The 26917-nt window shown below is 41.7% G+C and overlaps 1 protein-coding gene and 1 pseudogene across 5 annotated transcripts; one reads left to right on the top strand and one right to left on the bottom strand.

Moving 5' to 3' along the window:
• The first annotated feature begins 5378 nt into the window (after positions 1 to 5378).
• Positions 5379 to 9137, top strand: LOC134065815 (galectin-3-binding protein A-like; annotated as a pseudogene).
• An 857-nt stretch (positions 9138 to 9994) lies between these two features.
• On the bottom strand, positions 9995 to 25874 carry rbbp8 (retinoblastoma binding protein 8). 5 transcript variants are annotated; one of them, XM_062520594.1, is made up of 19 exons: positions 25813 to 25874; positions 20898 to 21036; positions 19827 to 19869; positions 18936 to 19031; positions 18555 to 18667; positions 18255 to 18327; positions 17868 to 18022; positions 16981 to 17067; positions 16456 to 16523; positions 16055 to 16137; positions 15470 to 15800; positions 15129 to 15237; positions 14951 to 15021; positions 14475 to 14565; positions 12539 to 12715; positions 11372 to 11432; positions 11193 to 11283; positions 10352 to 10493; positions 9995 to 10255 (listed from the first exon to the last, which is right to left on the bottom strand). In XM_062520594.1, exons 2-19 carry the CDS (start codon positions 21025 to 21027, stop codon positions 10167 to 10169), a joined length of 2010 nt encoding a protein of 669 aa, XP_062376578.1. In that variant the 5' UTR covers positions 21028 to 21036; positions 25813 to 25874; the 3' UTR covers positions 9995 to 10166. The 5 variants fall into 5 exon arrangements, with proteins under 5 accessions (XP_062376578.1, XP_062376577.1, XP_062376579.1 ...); XM_062520593.1 differs by lacking the exon at positions 25813 to 25874 and adding an exon at positions 22858 to 22988; XM_062520595.1 differs by lacking the exons at positions 12539 to 12715; positions 25813 to 25874 and adding an exon at positions 22858 to 22988.
• Between the last annotated feature and the right edge of the window lie 1043 nt (positions 25875 to 26917).

Raw genomic sequence — 26917 nt, 5'->3', positions numbered from 1 at the left:
TTACTACACGCCCTCTGCGACGACTCATACTACAAGTCAACCCCGAGAGGAGGAAGAGATCCAAAGCCTGGCCCCATTTCACTAAACGTGATGAATATTCTGCCGTCTGCAACCAGTACAGTATTGTTATCGTGTAAGGCTAGTAATACCAGCAATATGTTAAAACATTTGTCCGTGAAGCATCATGGGATTAAGCTCCAAGAGTGTCATGTGTTCGACAGTCTACGGAGGGGTGCTAACGTTGCCCGGTCCAGGGCTCCAGAGTGCATATGCGCCCAAAATGTTTAAGAGTGTGCCTGGAAATAATTCTAGGTGCACCTGACGCTGCTCTGGTGAAAGCATACGTTTCCTTCACAAGTTTTAATTGTAGACTATGCAACTTTGCCAAACTGTACATAAGTAACCCCCTTGGCCCACTCTCTCTCCCCCTCCCTCTCTCGTGCGTGCGCGCTCAATGGCACTCGCCCCTCGACATGCACATTCACAATCGTGAAAGCAGTGACGCATAGAAGACAACTAGCGACATTATAATTTCGGTTAGCATCATAGCGTAGGCTACTGCACCAATTTGATTCAAACTCTTGCATTCAAGTTGACTGATCATCTCAATGTTTTCCAACTCTAAGACTCAAAAGGGCCTGTCCCAATAGAAAAAGTTTTAGCCTACCTTGCAACTTAAACACACGCGGGGAAACTGAACAGTCCAACCAGTAGACTATAATAAGCTAGCCAACTATGCTACTTTGTTTACAATTTGAGGCTTCAAGCCGACAGCTGAATTAGAGAGGCAGAGTTGTAATATGAATAGTCATGAATGTCATGAATATCAGCAATGTCAGTAGGCTAGTATAGATTAGAATATATAAAGAATTATATTATATTATGTATATACTGTAGGCTATATACATCTTTATAATTCTTTATAAAGAATAGCCTACACTCTAAACCCAAATTAGTTGTCATTACTAGATCATTGCGTGGAAACCGATTGCCTTAAACCATTCTAGTTTTGGCAAAACATAAAACTAAACATGTTAAGTTGTGTCAACAAAGAATCTTATGTGGATGCTGTAGACCAATTAAACTACATTAGTAGTCTGTACTTAAAATCTTTAGTTCATTTGAATGATCTGTTTCAGGAATTGCCGTTGTATAAATAAATATATATTATAGGTTACGGTTTTAGAATATTAAAAAGGCTCATTAAAATAGGCTATAAACTAAGTTCTGTATTGTTGTTTCATGATGAGATTACTGTATTAAATTAATTGTTTTATTCAATGTTGAAGAGAAAGAATTCATCTCAATGTAGGAATGTCTTTTTATTATTGATAAATTAACAACCAGCATCAAAACTCGTAAATAGTCCACATCCACTGTATCTCCCAGATGAAGAACCTATCAAACAAAAGAACACGAGAACAAACTGTTAGTCCATGATCGTTTACTCCATTTAAACAAGTCTGTTTTAAAATCATCACCATGAATGTACTTCAGCTAACGTTAGCCAAAAGCTAACCAACGTGTGCTGCTATTGTTAGGCAACTGTCTACAGACAGAAACACCAATTTCAACGATAAAGTCTGAGTTATGCTAAATCTAAAGCAGCAAGACAAGTATATTTACACAAAAAATACACGTGTTAATATTATAAACTATGATCTGCCATACACACCAATTTGAATGTTAGGGTAGCTATGAGCTAACATCTAACCGAAATACCTAGCATGCTAACAACCAAGCCAACTTTACTGGAGTATTCTCACGGTTTGTAAGTTAATCACACAAATGAACATTTAGGTAACTATCTGTCAACTGAACAGTATTTTGGATAATTTCATCATAATTTGTCACAAAGTTAATCAGAAAGTTCACCCACCATTTAATGTTGTAACAGCAGCAAGATGAAGATAGACTGTGATGACTCAGACGTGTTTGAGTCGGGAAGAACGGTTGGTGGCATGGTGGGCAGAATTTTGATTAGACCCCTCCTCCGCCTTGCAAAAACATAAACTTTATAGTTGTCTACACTTAACATGATCAGTGCACTGCATATTTCTCTTAAATATTACAATCAACTAATTTGTTTAAGTTATGACGGAGAGTTTTCGCAAAACACACAAACATTAGTAATGACAACCTAAAAGATTATTTAGAACTAAATCTGGGTTTAGAGTGTATGTATATTCCTTAATGTGTTTTAAATAAAGACAAGCTTTTTCTACGCCTTATTGTTAAAAAATCATTCACATTATATGAAAGGAGAGCGATAAAAGGTGACCTTTTGGCGTTAAAGGCGATGCAATGAAAAATGTGGATGCACCTACATTTTTTGGGAATCGAGAAGAGAATTGATAAGGAATTGGATTGATAGGCAGAATCGATAATGCCATCGATATTGATAAAAACTTATCAATACCCATCCCTAGTTACAAGTGATAACCGTTTTGAGTTTTGTGTCTAGAGTTTTGAAAAATGACATCAAGGTTCTGGAAATAGTACCAAAGTGACTGTAAAAAAACTGCAACATACTTTTTGTCAGTCAATGTGTAAGGTGAAAATGTATAGTGGATATGGGTGACATTATGTCATTAATCAAACCCAAGCCGATTGAAAGTATGTTGAAGATGCTGGTTCACCACACAGGAGGTTCATCCAGAGCTCAGTCAGTCGAGCTAAAGCTCCAGGGCTTCCAGAGGAGGTCAGTGAGCAGAGGAGAGACGGCCAGCTAGAGGGAGAGGGACTGGGAGAAAGGTCACATGGACAGCTTTAAATGTAGCTTTCTGTTGCAATTGGTGAAAAAAACTCTTTCTGAAGTTTCAGAAGTATATAAACAGTGTTTACTTGCGTTTAGCCTCCACTAGTCCCGGGTACTAATGACCATTGATAGGCTCACAGTAGGGAGAAGCAGAGGGCCGTTAAAGACCCAGTGGACATGGACCCCAGAAAACACTTGGTAGTGTAGATTTTTTAAATGCCTATGCCTACGCCACTATAAACATTTCAACCTAGACTTGCGAAAAAAGCACTTCCTCAGCTGTTATGAAGTGCTTATTTTGCTCTTCGAAACATATACTCCTCCCTCTCTTGCGCTCTGTTTATGAATCTGGTGTTTGGCACAAGGCTTGTTTTCCTAAGCTTATCTTGAGCTGACCTGGAGATGGGCCCTGAAGAACCTACTCCTACTGCCATAGGATTCTTTCTGGTACTCTCTGTGGGAGTACTGCTTCACATTCGGCTTTTTTTGCTTTTAAGATTCCACTTTTGTCCATTTGTTCTCTGCTTTCTTTCTTTCAACTAGGATGGTAGTTATTATACTACAGATAAAGAAACAAAGTCAGCCCATTGCTGAAGCATCAAAGTCTTATTTACAATGGTTCATATATCCCCCAACTTCCGGGGACAGGACAGGCGAGGGACTGTTTCCTCTCGTCTCTGGTGTCTGCTCATGCTGGAGAGCCAATTGAGGCTTCTCCACGCTTCCCTGATTTGACAAATTACCCTCAACAAAAAAAGCATGTTAACTAATAACCCAAACCGAACATGAATACATATAAGACAGGTAATCTGTTAAATGAATTACCACAAAATCTTTTACAGTTTTTTTCAATCGCTAACAAGCGTTTGTCCATTCATTTGACACATTTTCAAAACTCTAAACACAGACTCTCACCTACAAAACACAATTGGCCAAATGGATCATTTTCCTCTCAAAAGCACATCCCATGTTCTTACACCACATTTTGTTACATATACACTAACTCGTCATTTCTCTGCACACACTAACTTTACCAAAACACTGGAAACCTGACTCAAAATGAAGTTATTTTGTCAAAGAATGAAACTTGTTTTCACTTCACAAGATACATGCAGTCAATCAGAGTACATTAGGTTTCAAAATACTGGCTACTGTTGACATTACAAAAACTGCATAGACTTTTATGTTTCAGTTTTACAGGTATTTGCATGCAAAACATGCAATCCAGCATTTTTACACTAAATGTCTTGGTTGGGAACTGTATGTCCAGATGTAATGTTCACATTCAAATGCATTCCAGTAAAAAGCAAATCTTTTTTTTTTATTATTATTATTGTTCATTAGGCCTACAGGAGGTGCAGTATACAGTAAATACTGTTTACAGTAGACTATGATAGAACAGAAAACGTTTTACAGAATTGCAGTGAACAAAATATCCATGAAACACAAGAGCATTCTGAACAAAAAACAACAGCAAAAAGCTTAGATAAAAAGGGGGTGAACAAATCTTTTTCTGTTTCTGCTTCCAAAAACATCACCTCCTCTTTTTACTGTGTAAGTGTCAATGTAATAGAGAGAAATAACCCCTGCCACTGAGTCTAAGATAGACTGGAATCAGCTGTGGTTGGCCCAATTTACCCAACATAAATCATCTGTGTGTCAATTATTCGATTGTTTGTTTGTTATCAGCTGAGATATATTGCTTTTGAATTGATAACATTGCAGAAGCAGAGGTTTTTATACTGTATCTAAGGTTTGGAATATTGTTTTAACTATTGTGGGATGTTGTGTGTTAACATTCGAAAATAATACAAAAACGATCCATTGTTTTGTTGGGAGGTATAGTTTGTCTGTTAAGAAAATGTAAGCATTGTGAAAATGTATTCACTGACTGCATACTGTGTGAAAACAACATGAAATGTGTGAATGATATGGCCACAAAAGACCGATGCTGTGCTAACTGTGTTTAGAGTTTTGAAAATGTGTCAACTGAATGGACAAACGCTTGTTAGCGATTGAAAAAAACTGTAATAAATGATAGTAAAACAGTGGACACAGACTTATACATTCACAAATATTATGCAGATCAAAGTGAAAGTGTGTAGGAAGGGTGAGTGTTTCTCAGAATTGGGCTACGATATTTCTGAAAAATAAACAAGAAAAGATTTTTGTAAATAATGTTCTGGGTGAAATTTTAAGGAATGGCCTATACTTAGTGGATGGTGTGTGTGAAGCAGTAGGCTAACTGATGAAGTGAAGACCAGTCAAGTGAACTGGAAACCCATTCTAATCTCAGGAAGCGCAGAATCATTTTGGATGCCATAACTAAACAGAAAACAAGATGGGTGAATTGTATGAGATTGACATAATATCCAGGCGCAGGCTTCTATTGACTTTTTGTCATCTTTCATTAAAATGTTGCATTTTAGAGTTTCATTTTGGCCTCAAGACAGTATGAATTCACTTTGGAAAACTCTCCTCTCCCCCACTCGTAGCCCCCAAATTCCTTGATTGTCACAGTTTACCAGAAAATGAAACTTATGGCTGGCCAGGGGAGGGCTGGAGGTCATGTTTCGTCTCCCAACCGCTCCTATAAAAGCAGTCCGGTCCTTTACAATTGTGTTGACTGCGTGAGGTAAGAATGAGCTGACCCTTCATAAATGGACATTGTATAGCATTCTTAGGCTATCATATTATTTGCGATATACCGTGGCTGGTTGGTCTTTGTATATGCAGTCTCTGGAAGTTATATACAGTATATATATAAAACGTCCAGAGACTGCATATGCATATATATATATATATATATATATATATATATATATATATCTGCCTTTTCCACAGGGTCTGTATATTTATCAACATGGTGGCGTTCACAGGCTTGTACAGGCTTATTGTGGCTTGCTTGTTACTCAGTGAGTTGGAATCAAGGACTCTGGACTGGTTGGACGGTGAGTTAATTTCATGTTTTTTTCCCCCCCAGTGATACTCTATTTATAAAATAACTCTCATCTGACAGTCTGTTTCATAAAGCAGTTTATCACAATTGCCAATTGTTCCTCTTATCTATTATGAATGATCATTTCTACCCATTTGTCTATATTCCTGTTTGCAACACAAACCTTGGGTAACTACAATTGTAACTGAATTGATGGGTAATACAGAAAGTGTTTAGAAATACTTGCCTACTTACAATTACATCTTGAATTATCATAAGACTAAACTGCTCACAACTACATGTTTCTTTGTTGAGTTGATAAGTGGGGGCTTGTTTTGGTGTTAGTGTTGTCATTTCTCTGTATTTCTGTATATAACCTGCAGTTACCCAATAATATGCTACAATGTATTGGTAATAGTTGAGATTAAATGAAATATTTACCAAGAGGTTACTAAATTAAATATTATAATTTACCATGTATTCACTAGCTTAGGTAAATGCTGTAATAGGACAGGCCCCCGATTGAACTGTTGTATTGGGACTCTCAACATGTAATTTATGGTCTTCTGAACAAAATCACAGATTTTTCAGGCAATTCTCACATAACTGTTGTTGCTGGAGAGTGTACGTGTAGACAAACATAATCTACCATCATTAAGGGGGCCCAGGCAATTGTCTCGTTTGAAAACACATAGCGTTTGCTGTATGTCTTCTAACTACATTTAAAAAGAAAATGATGTCATATTACTCAGATAAATTTGGAGAGGACTGAAGAATGTGTCTGTCTACTCTTTGGTCAACAGGCTAGTCCTATTTTATATTAGTGGCAAGATACGCCCCACTATACCTCCTTTTTAGCTATGCTTTTTATGAATTTGTAAATAAAATATGTATAGAAAGTGTGCGTCTCAAATGGATGTTTCTAGTGGTCTGTTTGTCTCCCTCCTCAGGCGGACACAGGGAAGTGAAAGAGGGTGACGCTCGTCTGGTGGGAGGGAAATCTCCATCTGAGGGACGAGTGGAGGTGTTCCACACTGGTAGCTGGGGGACAGTGTGTGACGATGACTGGGGAATTGAGGAGGCACAGGTGGTGTGCAGGCAGCTGGGTTTACGTGGTGCCATTTCAGCAGAAACAGGAGCAAAGTTCGGACAAGGTTAGTCTTCTCCGGATCACCTCCCACCCAACTCTGCCACTGCTGAGGATGAAAACTGTATTCGCAAGGATGTGTGATTCCACTCCATCGCTCAGGAGATAAATGATAAAGATTTATGCTCCACAGGAGATGAGCTCCTTCTTTAAAACAATTGGACGAGGTGTTTTTCCACCAGCTGTTACACAATCATCACTGCTAAGTGTGTATGTTTGTTGCTATCAGGTTCTGGAAAGATATGGCTGGATGATCTGAGATGCAAAGGCAGTGAGAGTTCCCTGAGCAGCTGTGGCTTTAAAGGCTGGGGAGTGACCGACTGCTCCCATTCAGAGGATGCTGGTGTGGTGTGTGATGTCGGTAAGCTCTTCCAAACATAGACAAACTGCCTATAAACAAGTTTAGAACTCAATGTATAATAATTTCCTATTCCTGTGCCACAGAACATTGATCACACAAACTCAAAGCATTCACTTGTCTGCCCATCTACTGAAAGTGAAAAAGGGGTACCATGGATAATCAGACCAATAGTCTTCCAAACTGTCTGTCTTCAGGGACGGTAACTGACATAATTTAACATTCTTCGGACTATCCAAACAGATCCAGCTTTTAACATTACGAAGAGCTACCCTCTGGATCACAGCATTGAGCTCGCTGACCAGTTGGGGGAGTTATTTGACAGTGGCATGGGTTGTGATTATACCCTCACATTCTCCTACACCCCCGAGGATTCTATGGAGGCGGAGGTGGATCAGGCCCCGTCTAATAACAAAGAGAGTGTCTGTGTGCATCGCTTGGTTCTCTCCCTCTTCCCAAAGATTGTTGTGATCAACTCAAGCTATGAATTGGAGATCAGCTCAAACTGTCAACCTTACATCAGAGAATTCACACGGTATGGTTTCAACAGCACCGCACAAGTCTCTCATGTCAGTTAGTACATTTATCCTGCATCCAGTCATGTTGTCTCACCTGTAATACTTGAGTGGCTTGTCACTTCCTTGTTGTCTCCAACAGGTACCTCTATACACGCACGGTCACAGTCACCCGTCTCCTCCATGCAGTGTCTTCATCAACTGGCTTCTGAGTTCGGTGCAGTGCGTCTGCTGGAAGATATTGGACGTCTCTTTGTGCCCCTGCTGCCTGAAGATACCTCCTTCCGTACACAGGTGGCGCTGTTCAAGTACGCTGGGCGGTCTGGTGACGGCCTGCTCCGTGACAACGTCTTGCGTTACCTGGGCTGGAACATGGAGCCGCTGGTGACTTCAGCCCAGTGGAAGAGCCTACCAGAGGAGCTCCTGAAGGGTCTGCTGGTCCGCACAGACCTGGTGCTGCCAGACGAGGCCTGGCTGCTGGCTGCTCTGGAGGCCTGGGTGCTGGAGCAAGGTGAGGCGGTGACCCATGAGCAGCAGGCAGCTCTGCTGGGTCACCTGCGCTTCCCCATGATGACCCCCGATCAGCTCTATGAGGTGCCCTTCACCGCCCGCCTCTACAGCGGTCACAAAGACCTGTTCTCCGCTGGAATTCTACAAGGGTTCCAGTTCCACGCACTGAAATTCTCCATGCTAACCGGACATGTGGATGGATGAGGCGAACAGTTCCAGTCCAGGATTTACACTGCCGATCCCTGGAGCGTTAGCATCAATGCCACAGACCTGCCATATTACTCTTCTCAAATTGATAAGATACTGATGACCCCAGTACCATTTACTGTACATCCACTTTTTCATCTAGAAATCTCCAATGGAGGGCTACCCTCTATAAATCTGACCAGAGTTTTTCTAGCCGCCTTCAAATGGAAATCTATCTGGGAGAATATGAAAGTCACTTCCATTTCAGCAACAGACTAGTGTTATCCTGTGGAGGGAAATATGTATTTCAGGTGCAGGAATTCAAGAACAATGAAGCTAAAATCCCAGACACCGTTCATATCACATGTCCAGATGATCTTACCTACCAATTTGTGGTTCGTCCTCATATGCCTGAGGAGAGCACCTCTTTGTCCTAGACAATGTGCCTATGATTTAGTCATGTTTCTCCTCGCTTTAGGTGACTGCAACAAATTGTTTTCATCCATGTTTACATTAATCCAGAAAGTGTATTATTTGAAAATAATTTGTATGAAAATCTCATTTACAGAATTACTCAAGAATTTTCTCCAGTCTGGAAATTTTGAGTGTTTCTCAGCAATGTTTTCATCCATGTAGATGATGTATCTGTATCATTAAAAAAATAATCTACTGTATGATTTATTCCTTTAAAGTTGAGTATCCTGCACACTGAGAAATAAAATAATATACCCTCTCAAGTTGATGTAAATGATCATGTCAATTATTGGAAATGGGTCATTAACATTCTATCAGTCTGAGTAACTGTTGAGCAAGGATGAAAGTTTTAGACCAGTGGTTGCGGTCAGTCAATCAGTATTTAGATTCCAACGAGTTCATTCCTGGCTGATTAAAACAGTTTGTAGAGGACATGTGAAAGGAATTAAATATTCCAAAAAATTAAAAAGGCATACTTTGTAAATTAACAAGATGTACCAATGGATAATGAAAACTGTCTTCAAAGATCTGTAGGTTTGCACTTAATCTTTTTTTTATTATAATTATTTGAACTTTTTTATCTGAACTACCTGCAAGTCACTTTGAAAAACACATTACACGCTGGAGAAGTGTCATACTATGAGACCGTGTACCTGGCAAAGATTCTTCATTCTTCATTCTCTCAGCACTGGAACAGCCTTCACTGCCAAGAGCAACACATCCTCATCATCACATCTAACAGGTCAATTCTTAGGGAGTTGAAGCTTCACTCCCCACAAATGATTGGGAGAGGGTGGAGAGGTATTGGTCTCAAATGCAAATTGCTAGGCCCTGTCTATTACCACCACTGAAAGTGTAGCTAAACCTGTAGCCTCTGGCTTATCTACTGAGAAGCCCAAGGGAATGGGAATGTGCCGTTTGTGTCTCTAAAGTAGGGTTCAGATCAAAGATTCCAGACGAGACGAGACAAGCCATGGCATTCTGAAACCTTGAAACTGCGACTTAACTTTCAATGAATTTGACAAAAAATGAGATAGCAATTGAACACTATACCTTGCGTGGTAAACATTTACCAACTTACTGGGAAAATGACAGTGTATATCAAATATTTGGTTTAAGTAAATATTTATTACAATTAAGTATCAAAATCAACAGTATCAATCTACAATCAGACAAAATGTGATGAAAGTGCAAACTAAACAAGAAAAAGACCAATTGTTCAAGACAAGGTCAAAAAGAAGGTTGTGACTGAACCAACACCTCAGTGGTTTCCAACATCTTCAGTCCTTGGCCTTTGGAGAGAACATGGCGACGTAGGGCCGTCTTCTCCTCAGGTGCAGGTCAGGCTCTTTGTCCTCCTTGATGTAACCTGGTAATGGCAGAAATGAATACATCACATGTGAGCAATCCCATAGCTCTTCAGTAGTTCCTAACTGGTATTATTACTGATGTCACATAGTTTTACCTCTTTCCACACATGTCTGGGTGGATGGGAACCCAACTTCCCAAAAGTTCTCTGGCGTTGAGGGTGGAATGTAGCGAAATCTGTGGCGGGAGCAGGACGCCAGCTTCTTTTCTCGTTCTTCTTCAGGAAGATCAGCATAGTACTGCAGGCCAACAGTTCACAGTCAGATCCACAACTGAACATAGGGGAACTCGGACCCGTTTCTATATCTAAGTGCATCAGCTTTGTTCTTATGATCCATTACCAAAAGGAAAGGGTAATTGGAGGGGAGATGTGTCCAATACCTTAAAGGAACACTCGGCCGTTTTTCAATATTAAACTACGTTATTCCTCTCGCATTTCCATGTGTGCACTCAATGGCTCTGGCGCATGGCACTACTTTGATAGCACTTAGCTAGCCCAGTTCATTCATTCGGAAGTTAGAAGCGACGAAACACCTCCACATTTTCCCTGAGAGCCAGAGCCATTGAGTGCACGCATTGAAAGGCGAGAGGTATGTATCAACTTGTCTTAGTTAAGGGAATAACGTAGTTTAATAAGAAAAAACGGTGGCGTGTTCCTTTAAGAAAGCTAAAGTGAATTCTGGTATAAATCAACCAGTTACAATACCATAAAATAAAAGAGAAAAATAAAAGTTTGCATTCCCCTCTCAGTTAAATGTTTTGAGGGCCTAGCAATTTGCTTGCTGGGAAAAACAAACAAATAATAATAAAAAATTCACACAACTTGCATTTGAGACCAATAACTCTCCAAAATCAAGCACCCTCTCTCAATCATTTCATAATAATAGCCCCCATCCCTCCTGAAAAGAATAACAAACAAAATGTCCGACAGTACTTACTATTTCACACTCCTTACAGGTATGCCCCTTCAGTTTTCTCCTCTCGTCTCTTTTGCGCACCACATCCACATAAGCATAACCAGGCTCCCCACTGTGGGGAAAACAAAAGAGCTGAACAACAGCTGACAATTGACACATACATGTAGAGTGAAAGGTCAAACCTAGGAACACAGTCTCACCTTTTCGTTGGAGTTCCTTTGGCTTTCCTAGCAGCCTTAGTTACAGGATCACAGTCCTTTTCTGAAATCATTTGTCAAAATAACAGTCATTACTTCCAGGCACCCTGCACATACCAGGTGTCGGTACCCGATCTGTGCAGTCTGCACAATCTGTTCTGTGCATGCACAAGATGCTTGTGCATATGCAAATAATCCTGTTTTAAGATGATGTATGACACAGCACGATCTGTTCCACGCAACAACACAAAGATGCTATGGTGTATGGTTATTTTAACAGAAAAAGGAAATGACTGAATGGTAAATGCGCCGATTTTGTGATCATAGCAAGGGCTGAGAACCAAAGGGGCGTAAGTGACATTTCACCAACTTTACTGGAGAGCCAAAACAAATCTAACTTCTTCTATATGTTCACAGTTAAAGACCTTTGGTTTTTGTTCAATAACATTATATTTATAAATATGTTAATTCTATAATTTTGTCAGTTAGAAAGAGCTCATCATGAGCTTTCAGGTGATGTGTATAACTCAATTTTGACCAAAATGTCACTTACGCCCCTTTGGTTCTCAGCCCTCGATAGATAGGCCTTTCAGTCTGTTATGATAGCGCAGTTTTGGAGAGAAAAAAACGTCTGTGAAAATAGGCTACTTGCTCTTGTTCTGTTTACTCTTGTACAAAGACACACTAACGTAACCAATGTTGCGGGTTGGATCATTGGTCAGCACTATATTAATAAAGTCGATGTGAACAGCAAACATATTCCCATTCCACTTCTTCGTATAACAGCCTTGTTTGTGCTCTGCTTATTCATGCTTGACCGTCACGTGATTTAACACACGTGTGGTACAGATTAGACCAGGGGTTCCCAGCCTTTTTTGGCAGGTGACCTCATTTTGATGTCACAAAACGTTGATGGACCCCAATTCACATGTTATGAGAGAGAGAGCGCAACTCATCTCTGTTGTAACATCCAGACGAGATTTCCCCAAATGCCCTTAGACGTCTGGTTATTTTGCTACTTTGTTTCAAACATTGATCAAGCCAAGCGTAATTCAGTCAATCTACACTTCTCAGTACAGTTTGCTTCAATATGATGAAGTTGAACACATCCCTGTATGGTCATATCAGATGTTTTATATGCTGGCCAGCCTCCTTAATTGTTCCACTCACCATGTCCAGGTTTCTCCTCCTCCTCTTCCTCTTCTGCCCACTCATCTTCACCGTGCTTGTCCTCACAGCCCTCCTCCTCCTCCTCAAAGTTGATGTCCTGTGGACACGACTCATACTCCCCGTATGCTGTTTTGTCAAAGATCTCAGCCAGGCTGTCGTTAGCCCTCAGACCAATCCCTGGATCAAAATACACGAGCCAACATCTCTTAAATCGCTTCATCTAACTACAGATATGAGTCATCAGATGATCTGTAACTCATTGACTCCAAGTACAAACATGCATGTGGATATATTGCAGTGCTTGTTTTGGTATAATTTCCCAAAGTTCTTAACAGCAATTCATAGGTTTCTTCAGGTCCCTTTCGACAGGTGTGTCAATCAAGCACCATGCCGTCTGCATTGATTTTAACACCATCCAACCCCCCAGACTGAGTGACAAGCTCCTGCAGATGGGTGTGGATGCTCATCTAGTATCCTGGATTGCAGACTACCTGACAGAGCGGCCACAGTTTGTCAGACTGAAGGACTGCCTCTCCAACACTGTAATCAGCAGCACAGGTGCTCCACAGGGAACAGTGCTCTCTCCAGTCCTGTTCACCTTGTACACGTCTGACTTCTGCTACAACACGGAGTCATGCCACATGCAGAAGTTTTCAGACGATACTGCAATTGTGGGATGTATCAGGGATGGGCAGGAGGAGGAATACAGGAGCCTAGTGGAGGACTTTGTGCAATGGTGCAGACTAAACCACCTATAACTCAACACGGCCAAGATCAAGGAGATGGTGGTAGATTTCAGGAGGTCTAAGCCTGCTCTACTGCCAGTCACCATTGAGGAGGTCAATGTGGAGGTGGTGAACACATACAAGTACCTGGGCGTACATCTGGACGATAAACTGGACTGGTCAGTCAACACTGAAGCAATATACAAGAAAGGGCAGAGCAGGCTGTACTTCCTGAGGAGGCTGCGGTCCTTCAATGTCTGCAGCAAGCTCCTCTGGATGTTTTACCAGTCTGTTGTTGCCAGCGTCCTCTTCTATGCTGTGGCATGCTGGGGAGGAAGCACTAAGAAGAGGGATGCTGGGCGACTAGACAGGCTGGTAAGGAAGGCTGGCTCTGTTGTGGGAGCTGATCTGGAGTGCATCACTTCAGTATCAGACAAAAGGACCCTGAACAAGCTACACAGCATCCTGGACAATGACTGTCATCCACTCTACAGCACTATCATACAGCAGAAGAGCTTGATCAGCTGGAGACTACGCTCCATGACATGCACAACAGACAGACTGAGGAAGTCATTTGTACCCAGGGCCATACAACTGTACAATGCTTCACTGAAGGGAAAAGGAGAGTTGGACTTCTATGCATAGTATATCTGCACCTCCACCCTCTTATACACTTACATGGCATGGCTTACATGTCTACCCTCATGTCTAACTCTTATATTATTACTATGTTGAGTTTATTTTAATTGTCCATATATTTATACTAGTACTGTTATTATTATTACTATGCTTACATTTTGTACTGTACATATTTATTGCTGGTCACTAGAATTTAATCTTGCACTGTTGCACTGTTGGACTTATTTGCACTACCAACTTGACACACACCTCATACTGGATCACAGTACCAATCCTCAGTACATTCATGCACATCTTATCTATAGTATTTTACTGCTCCTTTAGTCATGTTGATTTGTTGATTTGCTTTTTATTTCCCTGTTTACATTGTATTGTATGTTGTGTGTAGTGTCTTAAGCTGCTGGGACCTTGAATTTCCCCTTGGGGATCAATAAAGTATCTATCTATCTATCTATCTATCTATCTATCTATCTAAATACTTGTGGAAAGGGACCTGATGAAACCCATGAATAGAAAACTGCTGTTTGAGAGTGGATTGGGACCTTGAAGAGGGAGTGTTCTTGAAACTGTACCTGATGTGTCATGCGCATTTCTTGCCCGCATTAGCATGCTGTGGCTCAGGAAGGTGCAGTCTGTGTCCACGGTGTCTGGCTCTGCTCTGGGCTGTCAGCATTCACACAAATTCACACACAAAATCAGCAACCATCACATCACCTAATTTTGTCAAGGGTTGGATGTTACTTCAATGTTTCTTCAAATATTCAATGAGCAGAAAGTTTCCTCATAGTTTTAGCATATTTAACTTGAAACACCTTTTATGTATTAACTATGCCGTTGAAAAAAACACAGCAATGACAAACTTTGTACTAATGTACACCACGTGTTCATACTGTTAATGTTATTTCTAACAACAATGAGAAATATGTTGAAAAATATATTGTTATTTTTCAACAATATTGTTTATTTTATATTCTCTCATTTAAATCAATGGTGGTAGCACATTCCTTCACAGACACAGAATGACCGGGGCCAATGGGCCCTTCTGTACCTCTGGCAGAGGAGGGCTGTCGCCATTGTACTGAGAGAGGGCAGCTCCTGGGTCTAGACTCCAACTCTGCTCTGTGGAACAAGCACAGCCATGTCATTTCTTATCTGTATGTTTTGTCTATGCCATGCTGTTCAGACACGAGTCTGGGATGTGTGTGATGTTGACTGAGGTGCAGTACCTGTTGCCTCCTGCAGAGGGCTCTTCACACGTGCACAGGGGTTCGGCTGGAGGACGGAGGTCTGCTCTGAGTCTGGCAGTGCTTCTCGTATTTTCTTCCTCACAGGAGCCTAACAGGGAGTAGTCAAATGTAGTTCATAGTTTAAGGCAAGTGACAACTGCTTTTTATACAACAACAAAAAATCAAACCCACATTTTTTTTTTTTAAGAGCTACACACCCTCATAAACACACAATAGGAAAGAGGACAGAATAATTGCCTGGTTACATGAATGATACTTTTAGACATAATGATTAAGGTTTACAAGACCCCCCCCCCCACACACACACACACAGTGAGTACCTGTATGGTGGGCTGTTTGAAGAGCGCATCTTCATCGTGCGACTCCTCTGGCCGTGTGGTCCTGCTGGGGGCGTGTGGCTGGGGGGCCAGGCGGGGCCTCTTCTCCAGCCTCTCCTCTGGGGACAGGTCCAGGGGGCGCTCGGCACCCTCTTCCTCCTCCTCGCTGCTCAGGCTCGTGGGCTTCCTCTTCCCTGGCTCTGAGGGGAGGTGGCGGGGGGCTTGGAGAGGGGTGATACGGGGGACAGGTGCTGCTTGCGGGCGGTGCAGGTGGTGGGGGGAGAGAGACAGCCGTCGCAGGAGGGAAGGGGAACTGGTGTCTGCTTTGACTAGGCTGGGTGGAGGCACAGAGAACATCAACCGCTGAGTCAAACCCACTCCTCCACTCCACAAAATGTCACCTTGACCTCGTCCACACATACAGCACCATCCATTATGGAGGTATAAGCAGAGCACAAGCTTAGCCCTAGCTAACAAACACTAAACAGTATACCTGTAATAATAAGACTACCCTAATTATCTTCAATTAGTAAGTATGCATTCACTTATAACTTCCAAAATCTGTTTGCAGTTTCAATGTAAACTCACTTTGAAGGTTTTTGATTTTCATCTGGGGATGTGTTCCGTGTAGTGCTTGACCCAGTAACTGAGTCGAGTACACTTTGAGAGTCCTACACACACACACACACACACACACACACACACACACACACACACACACACACACACACACACACACACACACACACACACACACACACACACACACACACACACACACACACACACACACACACACACACACACACACACAGTTATGTACAAGTTCTAGATTACTGTTGACATGTTACTATACAATAAAAATGGAGCCTTGAGCAAATTGCTATACACTTAATGTGACCAAACTGAAAATGATTGATGGGGTTCAATTCAGGTCTCCTCAGGAATCAGGATTATGGTAGACAGTAGTAGAGCAGAGTCTCACAAACCTCTTCCGGTATATCAAGACGACAGGTCTCTGCAACCACTACCCTGCCGTTACCTACTGAACCCAGTTCTAAACACACAAAGAGAAAAATGTTTGATACAACACAGGCTTTTCCACATGGTCTTTTGTACACATTTAGCACCTACCAGAATAAGATAAGATATTTTTACATTACATTGCATTTAGCAGACACTTCTTGTCCAAACTGACTTACATATCAACTATGTTACAAGGCATAACATTGTCCCCGGAGCAAATTGGGGTTAAGTGCCTTGCTCAATTTAACTCAACTTTCAAGCTACTGCACGCTAGCCAAGCTTCTTAACCACTACACTACCTCCGCAAGTATATTTATCTTTTGACCCATTCAGAACACATGCAGGGGTCATGATTAAAACAAATAATGATACCCAGTTATCACATATTAAATAATGTAACTGTAACCAATGTATATGTAAAATATTTGAACTCGAGTAAGTGATGCAAAGACATTTGTAGTAAAAAAATAAAGTGGCCGCATTTGTACTTGCTACTGGGTTAACATCCATCTCACAGGTCTCAGGCACCAAGATATCTTTGCCATAGCAACGGGAAGGCAGTGAGGAAGACAATCCTACAGGACAGGAAGACAAACAGAAACATTAAGTGTGCAGTACATTTACCGCTTTTACCTTCAACCATCTGTCTTGCTTTGTGTAAAAAAAAAAAAAACTGAAAAATTGTTATTGGTTAATGTACTGTAGCATGGCAGATACAGACATAGCTACTTAACTGAACATACATCATCCTGCTCAGGTTTTAAGCTTCATATCCTATTCTGTTTTCAGTCTTGCTTAGACTCTTATGCATACTCCCCCTTTTTGATTTTTTTGCCCAACATTGCACATCATGTACTTAGGAGGGCATTGCTCCTACATACTTTGGCCTATGATCAAATGCTTGACCTCTTTGGAGAGCTAAGACATAAAAGTAGTTTCAGTAGAGACAATCTTCACAATGCAAGTAGAACGCTCCATTGACTTGAATGGATTTTCCCAAAGTTCTACCCGTCCGCTGTCAATGGCAACGGAGTTTGTGCTTCTAATTCAGATCTGTCATATCACTCTGCAACAAGTCCGTTCGCTTATTGCAATGGAATTTCATTGAAAGTGAAATTCAGCTAGTAAGAGGTCGCCACGCAACACCTGAAACTATCAAGTTCTATCTGTGTGGCACACTATTTATTTTGTTCAGTAGCCAAGTCATTGCTAGAGACACATTGTGTTAAGTTTCTTCTCTCGTTTTGGAAAGCAGCCGTGTAATAAGCAGGTCATTATCGGGAAAATAAGTATCTTCAGGGCGAAACAAGACCTCTCTGCTTCTGCAGTCTTTTGCAAAGCTCTGGCCGTGTCCAGCCCCGTGGCCCTACAGTACCTTTGGCAGACTGTGAGAGCGGCTTCTCTGCGTAACGCACATGGCTCTGCTCCTTCCTCCTCTTCATCTTGCTGACGGCGGACAGGGAGACCGAGTGCAGAGGAGAGTCAGGGATCATACCATCCTCTGCCTCTGAGGACACAGCTTGAGGAGAGCTGGACACACACACACACACACACACACACACACACACACACTTTTGAAACACATCTTTGGCACTTGACATTCCATAGGATGACATGGATGTTCATATGTGCATATATGTGTCAAAGAACTGAGTGTCATTCTAGGGCACTGGCATAGTGGTGCAAGATATAAACTAGAACAAGAATTGGACTGGAATCCTGGACTGCACCTTAACAGTGTATTGCATATAGTTGTACAAACCTGCATTCTTGTAGACGTTCTAACTGGAGATTAAGCCTCTTGTTCTCTTCCTGAAGGGAGTCTCTCTCCGCTCCTGAAACAAACAAACAAACAAAAACACACACACACACACACACACACATTAGTAAACCAAAGAAAAATGTTAACTAGGCATAGACAACACAATGAATGATCTTCAACCTCAAGTAGTCTGATATAACAAACAAACTGAACACATGTGATTCTCTTGCAAGTGAGGGTAGAGAGAAACAGAATGTGCCCAAATTAATCTCAGTTTGAAGCTTTAAGTTTAAAGCTCACGGATATCGGAGAGAAGTAGCTGGTTCTGTCTGCAGATGGTCTCAAATTCCACCTGCTTCTTCTTCATATGTCTCTCCGTCACAGCACAGCGATCACACAGCCCTGCACGCAACCTGAACAGAGAGAGAGAGAGAAAACGAGAGAGAGAGAGAGAGAGAGAGAGAGAGAGAGAGAGAGAGAGAGAGAGAGAAATGAGAGGATGCATGAGAGCTGGTGAAATACATAGAGCAACCCAATAGCAACGACGAAAACAGATCAACCAAATAAACACGCAAGTGTCCATCATTCCAGCACGAACTACTAGTGCTTTTACACCACAGGATGACTACAGGTCCTGTGCGTTCAATGTAATTGAGAGACGTGCATTTAGTGAAGGCCCACCTGTCCTCCAGAACTTTGACATTGTCCTGCAGCGCTTTCTGCTGTTCCCTCATTAACTGGTTCCTGTTGTAGAACTCCTCCAGTCTTTGGGCATCTCTACGTCGAAAAGCAGACAGACAGCCCATTAGCATTTATACAGTAATTTGACTCTTCACACCGTCAAAAAAGCAGGTGAACTACCTAACTATTTTAAAGTATATTTTTGGGTCTTTTTGCCTTTATTTGGATAGGACAGTGAGAAGTGCCAGGAAGCGGGAGGGAAAGACAGATGAGGTGTAGGTTGGGAAATGACCACTGGTTAGATTTGATCCTGGGTCCTTGTGAGCACTGGGACCAGACTGTACTATGGACATTGCTGCTTTCACCATAAGTTCCTTACATCTTTTTAAAAGTAACTTACATCTTTGATACAAAGCCCCAACATGTCGTCAGAGAAACAGGTTCTACTTCTCATTAAAAGAGCTCTGAGGCTAATCTCTTGATGTCGGCAGAGACAGGTAGCTCTTCACAACCACTGAACTGTCTGGCTTGTGCCCTGCGTGAAGAAGGCCGGCCCCCTGCCCAGACACCTGAAACGCCGAGCACACTGGCCGAGGGGGTCAGCTGGAATAGAAGTCTTCAGCCAGAACCAAGAGAAACACTTTGCACGGCCAAGCGGAAAGCTTTGTTAGAGTGCGAAACAAATGTCAAGCTCTGTGGAAAACTTTGAGCCAAATCTGATTAATGGCTGAATGCTTATGTATGTAATACTGTAAAGTGCTTTGGCCAGATTGTGGAGGTAACTCGGAGAAAATGAATTAGTTATTTCACTTCAGTTCTCATACGGAGGTGTTGTCCCTCAGTATCCACAATCCATTGTATCACCATGATTTAAATGAGAGAAGGACTTACAGGCATCGCTCTTTCTTCAGTTTGGTCACTTTTGCCTGGAGACCTGTGGAGAAGACAAAACAAAGTCTTTAGACAGTGTGTGCCTGTATCACTGCTCACAACACTGAAATACCACGCTGTGGAACTGTGGGAATGTGTCTGCCTGCAGAATTTAGCACTGGTTTTCTTATTCCTCCATGTCATTATCCCAGCTCAGTTTGCAGTCCTCTAGATCTACACACATTTGGCTACAACCCTGTTACCAATTGTCCTTCCCCACTAGTCTGTTTGTCGTCTGCCATCCTAGGTGACCACAGTCCTGTTTGTTGGCCAACCTGCGAGCACACAGCACCCTGGCTTTGAATGCCTTCATCGACCTCAGAAAGCAAAATCAATACGGCGAACCTAATCCTGCCGGCAGGCCTGAATGAGCTGATTGTGAGGGGGAATGTCTGAATGAGCAAGGATATTCAGTAGCCCCCCACCCCCCCCAAGAAACCAGGGAACTGTGGATGTGAGAGAGAGAGAGAGAGAGAGAGAGAGAGAGAGGCCTCCCCTTTCACCACATCCATTAGGGAGTTGCTTGTAGATACCCCACTCTAAACAATGATGTTTTTGTGCATTGGGAAAGGGCTGAATTCTGAACAGAGACATTTCTTGGATTTGTTTGGCTGAATCATTATCTGAACACAGTCACATCTACTGGGGGGGGGGGGGGGAGAAGAAGAAAAAAGCCAAAAATAGCACTTTGGCCTATAGCACTATCGGCCATAATGTGTTATGAGATGAAATTCTAATCTAGATACTCCATTACAGACCCCTCACATAAAGTGCCAGAAGTGACACTTAAACAACAAAATCTATTCCAAAATTCTACATACGCAAACCCTTATTATGAACTTTTTTTATGTCAAAGAGGAAATTTAATGAGGACCGTTATCGTTTGCTAGGGCAAGACGGTGCTTTGGGACAGGACAATGTCATTCATCAAAGCACATATCTGGCATTACGTGTGCACATATCTGATAAACGTGTGTGTGTGTGTACATAGCTCAGTGAGCCATGCTGCTGCAGTGCTGCTGATATGGCTACCTTGCAGCGTGTTGTCGTGGCACTCCCTCAGGCGGCCCCACAGCTCGTGAAACAAATCAGCGGCGGCGGGGTCGGAGAGCACGCTACTGCCGCCAGGACTGCTCCCGCTCAGGCCAGGGCTGCTCATCATCTCGGGGAACTGGAGGAGGGACAGAGAGAGAGAGAGAGAGAGAGAGAGAGAGAGAGAGAGAGAGAGAGAGAGAGAGAGAGAGAGAAAGAGAGAGTGTGAGTGAATGTGTGTGCATGTGTGTGTGTGCATGTGGGGGGGGGGACACTTTACAGGTGTTGTGTGTCCTTATAACCACACACATTAAACTAAATCCTCACTCAATGATAATCCTCATTCATCCCTCCCTGTTCTGTAATATTATAAAAGGGAAGGAAGAGGGCAGGAAAATAGCCCTTGGGCTACAGCCAATGGCCCTCATTTATGAAACGTGCGTACGACCAAAAACAGGCGTAAAACAGGCGTACGCTTGTTTCCACGCAAAGTATGGCATTTATCAATGTGAACGTGATTGCTGCTATACGCTCAAATCTCACGTCTAGTCTGAACTCGCGTACGCAAGTTTTTCAGGCGGCATAGCATCGTGCAGCAGTAAATCGGCGGTGGATTAGAAAGTTGAAGAGTTGAATTCATGGACTAGGCTATCTGGGACATAACACCTTTCTTGTACATGTGCAGCCTATTTGCTGTAATGTAGCATATTATATTGACACATTTGATGGCTTAGGATATCCATATAGGAGATGATTACTTTCTCTTTGGCAAACGCAACATTCATGAATTATAACCTTAATCATTTTCAAAGGGCAAATTTCAGTGTCGTATGGTTTTGTAATGAATGTATTTATAGTATGATGCGTTCTCTCTGCGAAAATAAAGTCTGTTGCGCTTAAATCGCTCTAGTTTCCCGCCTTCCTTGATGACAGCTTCTAGCTGTCAAAATTAACAAGGTTCAGCTGGACGTTACCGTGGCTCGAGATCACTAATGATCTCTTTTGGATGTATAATGCACCTTCATGTCGTAAATTCTAGGGGCGAGGCCATTAAAACAAGCATATATAGGGGCGTGATATTTAAATTACTCTTGTTTCCAGGCCCACATTTACAGATGTACGCTGGTTTCTACGCTCGGTTGGTAAATGAGGGCCATTGTCCCTACGAAATAAATGTTTAACAAGCGTCATTTGGAGAACTTTCATTTAACCAAAATGTTAAAAATCATCTCGTCTGGACATGCATTTGGACTTGGTGTATTACCTTTCAGGTGTTTGAGGAAAAAATGTCAATACAAGTGTTTTGAACAAAGATATGTTCAAGTGTGTTTATAACAACATTATCAGTCTTGATGATGATCATAATCATAGCCATCTGGAAGAGAGCGCAGGAAAACCTGAACCATAACCCTACTCTCTCCTCACAGCATTCTCTGGTCATTTCTGTCTACTGTTTGGATTCCTGCCCAATACCTACTACTTGTTTTGCCATGGATTACCTCAACTGAAATCTACACAAATGGTATCCAAATGAAGTAATACCCACACAGTGATGAATGAGAAACTGGATCCCTGCATGCATAACGTCAAAAGAGTCGGACAAAGACTTTTTACTCTTTAAGCAAGACAACGTTGCAACTTTTATCCCAATTTTTGAAGTGCAGTCACACCTGGTCATATTACGCAAGAACAAGGATCAATGAGTTAGCGGTACTCAGACCCAAAGAGCCATGACTATGCCTTTCCAGTCACCTCCCTGAAATAATGCTGCCCTCACTGGGCAGAAAAGACAAGGACACTCTCAACAACACAGTACTTGCCATTTCTTTAAACACATTTCGCCTCTGGATGCAAACGGCTTAACAGAAGCCTCAAATTATGCAATCCACCAAGTAGAGCGCTCCAACTGTCTTTGAAAACAATACCTTGACATTCCTGCCACTACATTCCTGGAACTCACCTCTGGGTTAGTGGAGTCAATGAGATGGGGGAAAAAATCCAGAGATACTGTTGAGGACACCAGGCTGTGTGCTTCTACATTCACCCTGCATACCTCTGAACCCATACGCCACTGTCTTCCATCTGACTGGCAGGGCAGGTTCGCACATACAGCGGGACCTGGGATCGTAGCAGCGCTTCGCTGGCTCAGACAACTGGTCCGACAGGTTCTGCCCATCAGAGGAAAACCGGTCCTGCCGGTCCACCCCCCCCCCCTGTCCTGTTTCAAAGGGCAGCCGGCACAGCATGTAGGAGCCTGGTGCTGAGGGAGAGGCCCTGAGCTGCTTGCCACCGCTCTTGCTTTTTAAACTGGCTTTCACTCCATTTATCTCTTTCACCAGTTCTCTCCCACTCTGTGTGTGTGTGTGTGTGTGTGTGTGTCTCAGACATTAAGACACGCACACACACAAATCGACATGAACTGATGATTAACTCTTCCCAGGCAAAGTCGGGCGTGTAGATACACAGAACTCTCCTATTAAAGAGCTGTCAGACAGATTGAGAAGCCATAGCCTGGAGGCAGAGAAATCCCCAGTGCTGCTGCTTATGGCTGGAGGGCCAGGAAAAGTACGGGGTGATGACAGGGCCTGATGTAGCCATCTCCGGACAAACACGCCCTTCAACCCTGAGCCCTCAACTCTGGACAACTCTGAACTGTCAACAGCATTCCCTCCTCCACAACTCAAACACACCATACACACCAAAGGTTCTACACAAATGCCTGTGCCTCACCACACTCAAGTGTTTTATCAGACTTGGATCTTATGATGTAAGCACCATTTAACATTTGTTTTATCATTATTTCCATTCAGGTCACACCGCTGTTAACACAACATTGTTTTAATTTGCGAAACAAAATGTACTGCCCACTAAAATCTCCGCAGACACTGCCCAGTCCATTGGGGTATTGCCCTCTTGTTCAAGCATGAATGGAGATGCAAGATTCACACAAATGAGTGCTTAAAGCGAGGTAAGGCAAATAAAGCCTCATGGACAGAGACAGGGACAGGTCTCTTAACCAGCTGCTCTTTTGTTCACAGGCCAGCATCTCATGACATGACATGCACATGAGACCTGTTAAAAACTCTAAATACTCAACCAATCCAAACATCTACCTGTAAGTAAGCGCATGAACACAAAACAGTTGCCAAGACTCTGACAAATCAGGCATCTCACTGATCCAGCACCAGCTTTGATCACAAAGCCCAGTTCTAAATCTGCTGCTGAAACATGGTGCTTTAATCTTCCCCAAAATAAACAACTGGGCCATTATACCAGAAATAGAGAATATATTGGGGATTTGGTGAAGACAAGGGGATCTCAAACAAGACGAGCAGTGACTTGTTGGGTGTGGCATATGATCCAAAACATGCTTTGGGACACGCCTGTGCCAGCCAAAGGCATTCCAGGAAGGGGGAGGTCTCGCCATTGGTACAACTTACCAACTCTAAACTAACCCTTTGAGTCAATCACAAAATTGAGGTATTTTTTCTAATTATGCAACATAGCCTAAATAACAAAATAAAATCATATGCAGACTTCATGACAAAACTGTTTATACTGTTTATACTCACTGCTTCTGTAGGATGATCTACAAAAATATATATATATTATTAGCCTACATAAACTACACAATATCTAGACCAAACACATTCCTCTGCAGCCCTTGGACACCATCACCACTTACTTACAACTACCCAGTCTTTCCACAGCACCCTTTCACTAAATTTGCCAATGAAAAAAAAAAAATTAAAAAAACATTCTCGATCATTAACCGAGTTCAAGCCAAGGCATTACATGTAAGAAGCTCGCCACATTTCCTGTCAAGCTAGAAAGACATAGGCACACACTTATACCTTTGAAGTATTACATCTGATAATTTCCATCAAGTTCAGGAGACTGACCTAAGACAATTGTAGGAGAATTTTGAATATCTATAATATTATGCAAATTACAAAAATCTATCTACCTCAACCATCTACTTTAGCATTATTGGTGATGTGGATATGTCCCAAACAAGACTAGCCTGACAATACTCAAGAAAGTGTGATACAAACTGAACACTGAACCTATTCTTTCTTGTTTCTTTGACATATTCAGGGTGTTATGTTAAAAAGCAAACCAAAATGTATACAGACTAGGGATACCTCATTGATGTCTACTTATATTCAATATGTATAACAGCTGACAGGGATACATATATTTTTATACTTAAGAGGATGCTTCCTTTCATTAACCCGCTAATGTATTCTTTAAGAAATGTAGACATTCACTCAAGACAAAATGAGTAATTATTTCTTGGTCTACAGGTAAAATATGCTGCATTTCTAAAACCATCGAACAGGCATATGTGCAGAAATGTTTGAATATGTTCAAAACACATCTTCATCTTCAAGCTATTACTGGACAATACTGACAGACAAAGGTCTCTATATAGAGCCAAGAACTTATTACAGCAGAGTAGTCCAGCTGTCAGCTTGGAAACTTGTTTAGCAGCTATGCCACTGGAAAATACCATCCTAGATATTTTTCTATTTTTGCCTATATAGAAGGATTACAGTCATGTTAAAGAGCCAATGATTGAGAAAGGGTCCACATACATTGACAGATGTGACAACAAAAAAGCTATCGAAACACCATGTCTGGACAACTCCAGAGCGTCTTCATTATGTTTGCTTAATGTCAAGTAGTGACATATCACAAGGACACACACATACAAAGAAACAAACAAACAAATAGTATCATCAAGGTGGCGACATTTACAGCAAGTTACAGTTCCAATTCAGTATATGAATATACAACAACAAATAAGCATTGTTTGATACCTAAGTCACTTACATTTGGCACAAATAGTATAAAATAATGCTTTTAACTATGGATTGACCAACTTGCTTAAGAAAGAGATGAATACACGTACCTAGCGGTGTTGGTAGGAAATGTGTCGCATAGTCTTTGATTCCTACTCCGTGAGCACCACCTAGAGTGCGGGAAATTACTTACAATTACCTTGAATTTCATTGGCCTCAAAAGGTAATACAAGTTCAACAAAAATGATAACGTTTGCTAACATTGATTAGTTAGTAGGCTAACGTTGAGGTTAACTGACAACAACAAAAACGATAGACAAGTTATATTTTTGAAGATAGCTTTTGCGTCTCAATCACTCTTCTACATAAGCAAACAAATAATCACAGTAACATGACATGACACAATAAACAGTAACATGACATGAGGGTTAATGTAAGAACTAGCAGTTGTAGTAGGATCCGTAAATTCGCGCCCGCGTCAACCTGCATCTTTTGGCATTTGCCTAGAAAGGTAGTGAGCTACCAACAGCTAAACTAACATTAAATGAACGCGGCAAGTTTTACGAGACACTTCCGTAAAGTATAAGCAAGCAAAGAGAAAACCAATGGTCAGTTAAACTCCCATTTCAAGAAGTATATAAATGCAGAGTGTAAAGAAATATAAAATGCTAACTACCCTTCCACCAAGTTTCATAGAGCGCGCGCCGTATGGCATTGTGGGATAGAATGCTATGTAGATTTCCGGTTCCGCGGGAGGTTTTTTAAAGGGCTGAATGTTTCCCCGTTAGTTTCATGGTTGTTGTGTCTAAACTGTTGCAAACAAACAACACAATATGTGCAAAGATACCAATGTTTAAGTACATAATGACCGTTATCATTTATATCTGGCTATGTGTCAGACGTTATGCAAGCAAATGGTCGATTGTTGTAGAGGAGTTCTACAATGTTTTTGGCTCGAATGATACCATAGACATAAAAGAGCACACTCTACACTGACCATTTAACAATTTTCACCGAGGAGATGTCGACTGATAGACTACTCCAGCTATAAATTATAATCATAGACTGTGTAAAGATCATGTCTAATATTCCCTTAAAAAAAATATTTATACATCGTCACACAAACCAGTCACATTGAATCACTCCAACCAACGACAATGATAATTTCATGTGATAAATTATGTTGTCAAAAATCTGAATAAAAATAAATGTAAA

The sequence above is a fragment of the Sardina pilchardus genome, chromosome 19 (genome assembly GCF_963854185.1).
Source record: "Sardina pilchardus chromosome 19, fSarPil1.1, whole genome shotgun sequence".
NCBI classification, from domain to species: domain Eukaryota; kingdom Metazoa; phylum Chordata; class Actinopteri; order Clupeiformes; family Clupeidae; genus Sardina; species Sardina pilchardus.
The sequence above is the reverse complement of the archived record's forward strand: the minus strand, read 5'-3'. Positions and strand labels throughout refer to the sequence as shown.